Genomic DNA, 8,194 nt, shown 5'->3' on the forward strand with positions numbered 1-8,194 from the left:
TACCCGTCCTCCTCTCTCTCTCTCCTCCTCTCTCCATACCCGTCCTCCTCTCTCTCTCCTCCTCTCTCCATACCCGTCCTCCTCTCTCGCTCCTCCTCTCTCCATACCCGTCCTCCTCTCTCTCTCCTCCTCTCTCCATACCCGTCCTCCTCTCTCTCCTCCTCGCTCTTCTCCTCTCCTCCTCTCTCCATACCCGTCCTCCTGTCTCTCCTCCTCTCTCCATACCCATCCTCCTCTCTCTCTCCTCCTCTCTCTCCTCCTCTCTCTCCTCCTCTCTCCATACCCGTCCTCCTGTCTCTCCTCCTCTCTCTTCTCCTCTCCTCCTCTCTCCATACCCATCCTCCTCTCTCTCTCCCTCCTCTCTCTCCTCCTCTCTCTCCTCCTCTCTCTCTCCTCCTCTCTCTCCTCCTCTCTCCATTCCCCTAGTGAGCGGAGAATCCGATATGACCACTACCTGATCCCCTTCACCCTGTATGAATTGGGTTTGCTCTACAAACAACAGGGGGACTACATCAAGGCGACGCGATACATAGAGAACGCCAAGTAAGTCTCTCCAAATGGCTCCCTATTCCCTATTTAGCGCACTACTTTTGCACTAAATAGGGAATAGGTTGTAACACTTACTAAAAAGGAGCACACTATATAGGGAGAAGGGTGTCGTTTTGGGCCGCAGCCTGGATCACATGTAATATACCGTTTAGCAAACACTTCTATCCAGAGCCACTGTCGTGCTATATACATTTGACATATGAAAGTCACTATTTTATGTAACCTTTATTTAACTAGGCAAGTCAGTTAAGAACAAATTCTTATTTTCAATGACGGCCTAGGAACAGTGGGGTTTAACTGCCTTGTTCAGGGGCAGAAAGACAGATTTTTACCTTGTCAGCTTGGGGGATTCGATCAAGCAACCTTTCGGTTACTAGTCCAACGCTATAACCACTAGGCTACGCTGTCGGTGACACAAGCGTCATGCTCTACCAAATGAGATACAGACACGACCACGTTCTTCTGTCAGTTACACTAATATTGTAATAAAATATGATATGTGTTTAAATCGTGTGTGTGTGTGTGTGTGTGTGTCTGTGTGTGTGACTAGGTTGAACTACAAGGACTATTCCATGGAGTCCAGGCTTCACTTCCGGATCCACGCAGCTCTCAACAGTCTCAAGGGATCACCTGTCAGCACACCATAACTACAGCCCAACTACAATCGATTTCACATCAAAACTACAGCCCAACTACAATCAGACTGCAATTGATTTCAGACCATAACTACAGCCCAACTACAGATGGACTACCCCCAGACTACGACACACCGGGACTACAACACACCGGGACTACAACACACCGGGACTACAACACACCGAGACTACGACACACCGAGACTACGACACACCGGGACTACGACACACCAGGACTACGACACACCGAGACTACGACACACCGGGACTACGACACACCGAGACTACGACACACCGAGACTACGACACACCGAGACTACGACACACCGAGACTACGACACACCGGGACTACGACACACCGGGACTACGACACACCGGGACTACGACACACCAGGACTACGACACACCGGGACTACGACACACCGGGACTACGACACACCAGGACTACGACACACCGGGACTACGACACACCGGGACTACGACACACCAGGACTACGACACACCGGGACTACGACACACCGGGACTACGACACACCGAGACTACGACACACCGAGACTACGACACACCGGGACTACGACACACCGGGACTACGACACACCAGGACTACCCCCAAGCTACACTCTGACAACATTTTAAATACACCCCAACTACAAAATAGAAAAGGAGGACCAAGGCACTCTTCATATAATTAATTAAAATGCCTTTATTAGTATGGAATGTTCAATAGAAACAAGGTTTATAAACTCCGACATGTTTCGGCTGCATAGCTTTCTTCAGGGAGTACAAAGAAATAATACAATGTTCTCTTTTGAACAGCTTTTCCAAAATAGCCCCAACACCCCAATTACAGTTGGACTACACCTAGACCTGTCGGTCACACTATCAAGTACTATGTGTGTGTGTGTGTGTGTGTGTGTGTGTGTGTACTGCATATAGTATGGAAAATATACAATATTGTCTGGTAATAATGACTATGTATGTATGAAGGATGTACTCTCCCCTGCGCATTTATTTTGGACAGTGAAGCTAAAACGTTTCATTTGTCTCTATACTCCAGCGTTTTGAATTTGAGATCAAAATGTTTATATGAGGTGACAGAATGTGACAGTATTGTCATGCAGATCTGTTTTACCGTTCAGAAACTAAATGCACTTTATGTATCTAGTCCCCCTATTTGAAGGTTTTTCATAAGTAGGCTATGTGGACAAATTCACTTGTCGTTCATAATGTTTAGTATTTGGTCCCATATTCATAGCGCACGTTGACTACTAAGTGTGTGATTACAAACTTGTTGGATGCATTTGCAGTTTGTTTTGATTGTGTTTAGTATTATGATGCGCCCAATAGAAATGAATGGATGAATAATGATGAGTGTAAATATTGTACAACCCCCCCCCCGCCCCCCAAAAAAATGCGAACATCCCCTGTTATTGGTAATGGTGAGAGATTAGCAAAAATGCTAACCTCCCCTGTTATTGGTAATGGTGAGAGATTAGCAATAATGCTAACCTCCCCTGTTATTGGTAATGGTGAGAGATTAGCAATAATGCTAACCTCCCCTGTTATTGGTAATGGTGAGAGATTAGCAATAATGCTAACCTCCCCTGTTATTGGTAATGGTGAGAGATTAGCAATAATGCTAACCTCCCCTGTTATTGGTAATGGTGAGAGGTTAGCATTTCTCCCTGTTATTAGTAATGGTGAGAGATTAGCAAAAAATGCTAACCTCCCCTGTTATTGGTAATGGTGAGAGGTTAGCATTTCTCCCTGTTATTTGTAACGGTGAGAGATTAGCAGAAATGCTAACCTCCCCTGTTATTGGTAATGGTAAGAGATTAGCAAAAATGCTAACCTCCCCTTGTTATTGGTAATGGTGAGAGGTTAGCATTTCTCCCTGTTATTAGTAATGGTGAGAGATTAGCAAAAATGCTAACCTCCCCTGTTATTGGTAATGGTGAGAGGTTAGCATTTCTCCCTGTTATTTGTAACGGTGAGAGATTAGCAGAAATGCTAACCTCCCCTGTTATTGGTAATGGTAAGAGATTAGCAGAAATGCTAACCTCCCCTGTTATTGGTAATGGTGAGAGATTAGCAATAATGCTAACCTCCCCTGTTATTGGTAATGGTGAGAGATTAGCAATAATGCTAACCTCCCCTGTTATTGGTAATGGTGAGAGATTAGCAATAATGCTAACCTCCCCTGTTATTGGTAATGGTGAGAGATTAGCAATAATGCTAACCTCCCCTGTTATTGGTAATGGTGAGAGGTTAGCATTTCTCCCTGTTATTAGTAATGGTGAGAGATTAGCAAAAATGCTAACCTCCCCTGTTATTGGTAATGGTGAGAGGTTAGCATTTCTCCCTGTTATTTGTAACGGTGAGAGATTAGCAGAAATGCTAACCTCCCCTGTTATTGGTAATGGTAAGAGATTAGCAAAAATGCTAACCTCCCCTTGTTATTGGTAATGGTAAGAGATTAGCAGAAATGCTAACCTCCCCTTGTTATTGGTAATGGTAAGAGATTAGCAAAAATGCTAACCTCCCCTTGTTATTGGTAATGGTAAGAGATTAGCAAAAATGCTAACCTCCCCTTGTTATTGGTAATGGTAAGAGATTAGCAAAAATGCTAACCTCCCCTTGTTATTGGTAATGGTGAGAGATTAGTATTCATTTGTGATTATCTGTAATCATGGTAGCATCCACATTAATGTAGAAGTGTTTAGAAATATATTTTATTCTTATTTACTATAAAAGTGACAATACATTATTTACCATTCATTGCTATTGGGCATAAAATTTACTGAAATACAAGTAAACATTTGATCTGAAATCCAAAAAGCTGGAGTATAGAGACAAATTAAATGTTTTACACTGAACACAAAATATAAACGCAACGATTTCAAAGAGTTACAGTTCATATGAGGAAATCAGTCAACTGATTTAAATTCATTAGGCCCTAATCTATGGATTTCACATGACTGGGAATACAGATATGCATCTGTTTCGTCACAAATAGCTCAGCTTCCCTGAGACGGTGTCAAACAGTTTGTGCATAAATTCTTCGGTTGTAAATACACCTCAGTTTCATCAGCTGTCCTGGTGGCTGGGTCTCAGACGATCCCGCAGGTGATGAAGAAGCCGGATGTGGAGGTCCTGGGTTGTCGTGGTTACGCGTGGTCTGCGGGTTGTGAGGCCTGTTTGGCGGTACTGCCAAATTCTCTAAAACGACGGGTTACGGTATATAAATTAACATTGAATTCTCTGGCAACAGCTCTCTCTGGTGGACATTCCTGCAGTCAAGCATGCCAATCGCACGCTCCCTCAAAACTTGAGACATCTGTGGCATTGTGTTGTGTGACAAAACTTCACATTTTTAGAGTGGCCTTTTATTGTCCCCCAGCACAAGGTGCACCTGTGTAACGATCATGCTGTTTAATCAGCTTCTTGATTATGCCACACCTGTCAGGTGGATGGATTATCTTGGCAAAAGGAGAAATGCTCACTAACAGGGATGTAAACACATTTGTGCACAAAATTTGAGAGAAATAAGCTTTTTGTGTGTATGGAACATTTCTGGGATCTTTTATTTCAGCTCATGACATGGGGGCAACACTTTACATGTTGCGTTTATATTCTTGTTCAGTGTAGATTGACTGTCCAGATAAAGAGAGTGTCTATAGGTCTGACATGGTATAGAATAGCACTTCAAGGAAAGACAGTGAAGACATTTTGTCTGACTATATTTCTGTTTGTTGGTTAGTTAGTAGCTGTGTAATTTGAATATGAATAAATATAGGATCTATTCTCACCACAACCAAAGAGAGACTGGTATCATATTCCCTATATAGTACACTATATAGTATACTATATAATACACTATATAATACACTGCTATGGGTTTCCCTATATAGTACACTATATAATACACTATATAGTACACTACTATGGGTTTCCCTATATAATACACTATATAATACACTATATAATACACTGCTATGGGTTTCCCTATATAATACACTATATAGTACACTATATAATACACTGCTATGGGTTTCCCTATATAGTACACTATATAATACACTATATAATACACTATATAGTACACTACTATGGGTTTCCCTATATAATACACTATATAATACACTATATAATACACTGCTATGGGTTTCCCTATATAATACACTATATAATACACTATATAATACACTGCTATGGGTTTCCCTATATAATACACTATATAATACACTATATAATACACTGCTATGGGTTTCCCAATGGGTCCTGGTCAAAAGTAGTCCACCATAGATGTCATGGGTTGGCAACAGGCGGCCCGCGGGTGATCGTGTCTCAACGTGGGTTGGCAACAGGCGGCCCGCGGGTGATCGCAATGTAATCAAGGTAGGAAATGATTGTTATCTATGATCTGTTTTTTGGGGTTTAGATGTGGTCAATTTGCGGTGTACTAGTTATTATAATTATGTTACGTGCCCACCGACCATTCGCTCCGACAAACATCGGCCCGCGGATGAATCTAGTTCCCTGCCCCTGAGATAGGGGATAGGTTAGATCAAACATCGGCCCGCGGATGAATCTAGTTCCCTGCCCCTGAGATAGGGGATAGGTTAGATAAGGGGGGGGGGGGGGGGGGGGACTGGTTCAGCTATAGGATAGTCACAACTAGTGTAACCTGGAGGGCCTAGAGTTTCCCCTGGTCAGATAAGAAAACCTCCTGGTCCTACCCAGACATTATAGACAGGAAAACCTCCTGGTCCTACCCAGACATTATAGACAGGAAAACCTCCTGGTCCTACCCAGACATTATAGTCAGGAAAACCTCCTGGTCCTACCCAGACATTATAGTCAGGAAAACCTCCTGGTCCTACCCAGACATTATAGACAGGAAAACCTCCTGGTCCTACCCAGACATTAAAGACAGGGATACCTCCTGGTCCTACCCAGACATTATAGACAGGAAAACCTCCTGGTCCTACCCAGACATTAAAGACAGGGATACCTCCTGGTCCTACTCAGACTGTACACAAAGAGAAGGCCAGAGGAGATTATACTTTAGACCAGCTGCACCACCTGGTGGCCGCGAGTGTACGTTACCCTGGTTACCAACTCCTTTCTATCCGATGGCTGTCAAACAGGCCGGTGACCAACGAGAGTTACAGTAGAGTCCTAGTGACTAATGAGAGTTTAGTAGGGTCACCCACATAAAAACTGGGGCTGTGTCCGACATGGCACCCTATTCCCTACAGTATGTATTGCACATAAAACTATCTGTGCCATTATACCGTCTGTAACAGCATGGGCAGCACCATTGAGGCTACAACTCATAGGAATCCCCACCCAGTTGACTACTTTGACTACTTTAAAATGGCGTAAGCCCTCAATGGCACTGTCTATGTTAAAACGGCCTTTTGGCCACTAGAGGCCTCTATCATTCTCTATGGTGGTGAACTAATTGGGTTCTGTTTTAGATGTAGTTTACCACCAGAGGCCTCTATCATTCTCTATGGTGGTGAACTAATTGGGTTCTGTTTTAGATGTAGTTTACCACCAGAGGCCTCTATCATTCTCTATGGTGGTGAACTAATTGGGTTCTGTTTTAGATGTAGTTTACCACCAGAGGCCTCTATCATTCTCTATGATAGTTACTGTTTTAGATGTAGTTTACCACTAGAAGGTGGTGATGGGCTGTACCAATGTTATTTCCAATTTTTGTATCAAGACCAAATATGTGTGTGTCCGTGTGTTACTCACTTCATTTCGTCAGTGCTTCTGTGTGTGTTTTTGTGTGTTTATATACAGTGAGCACCAAAAGTATTGGGACAGTGACACATTATATGTAAATAAGAATTTGTTCTTAACTGACTTGCGTAGTTAAATAAAGGTTAAATAAAGAAAAAAAATATTTGTTGTTTTGGCTCTGTACTCCAGCACTTTGGATTTGAAATCAAACAATGACTATGGGGTTAAAGTGCTGACTGTCAGCTTTAATTTGAAGGTAATCTTCATCCAAAGCGGGCGAACCATTTAGAAATTATAGCATTTTGTTGTACATAGTACCCCTCCATTTTAGAGGACCAAAAGTATTGGGACAAATTCACACTTATATATGTGTTAAAGTAGTAGAAGTTTTTTGTCCCATATTCACAGCACCTAATGACTAAATCAAGCTTGTGACTCTACGAACTTGTTGGATGCGTTTTGCTGTTTGTTTTGTTTAGCATTTTTTTTTTACTGTTGAATAATGACGACTGAGAAAGTTACAGACGCACAAATATACCCCCAAGACGTATTCTGTTCTCATTTACAATAAAAGTGACTCCAAAATGACACAATACATTATTTACTCTTCATTTCTATTGGGCACAAAATAATGCGAAACACAAACAAAACAAACAGCAAAACGCATCCAACAAGTTCGTAGAGTCACAAGCTTGATTTAGTCATTAGGTGCTGTGAATATGGGACAAAAAACTTCTACTACTTTAACACATATATAAGTGTGAATTTGTCCCAATACTTTTGGTCCCCTAAAATTGGAGGGACTATGTACAAAACGTGCTGAAATTTCTAAACGGTTCACCCGATATGGATGAAAATACCCTCAAATCAAAAGTGCTGGAGTACAGAGCCAAAAACAACAAAACAAGTTTCTCTGTCCCAATAATTTTGGAGCTCACTGTACTGAGGGGGCGGCAGGTAGCCTAGTGGTTAGAGCCTTGGCGCCAGTAACCAAGATCGAATCCCCGAGCTGACAAGGTCGTTCTGTTGTTCTGTTGTTCTGCAACCTGAACAAGGCAGTTTAACCCCACTGTTCCCCGCTAGGCCGTCATTGTAAATAAGAATTTGTTCTTAACTGACTTGCCTAGTTAAATAAAGGTGAAATGTGTGTTTCTAAATGTATTTAATGGTTGTTATTTTGCATGTTCATATTATTGTTGTGTTGAAATATAATGGGCTTTATGGGTAATAGTTCTGGAGAGGAGAACTCTATGGG

General features: G+C 42.2%; 1 protein-coding gene across 1 annotated transcript; it reads left to right on the top strand.

Moving 5' to 3' along the window:
- Positions 1–426: 426 nt before the first annotated feature.
- Positions 427–7,460, top strand: LOC145875973 (uncharacterized; the record flags this gene model as incomplete). Its single annotated transcript, XM_082971741.1, is given in 2 exon segments — positions 427–543; positions 1,100–7,460. A coding segment is annotated over 1 exon segment (585 nt). The 3' UTR covers positions 1,878–7,460.
- Between the last annotated feature and the right edge of the window lie 734 nt (positions 7,461–8,194).

The sequence above is a fragment of the Salmo salar genome, unplaced genomic scaffold (assembly GCF_965601325.2).
Source record: "Salmo salar unplaced genomic scaffold, fSalSal1 ptg000412l, whole genome shotgun sequence".
NCBI classification, from domain to species: Eukaryota; Metazoa; Chordata; class Actinopteri; order Salmoniformes; family Salmonidae; genus Salmo; species Salmo salar.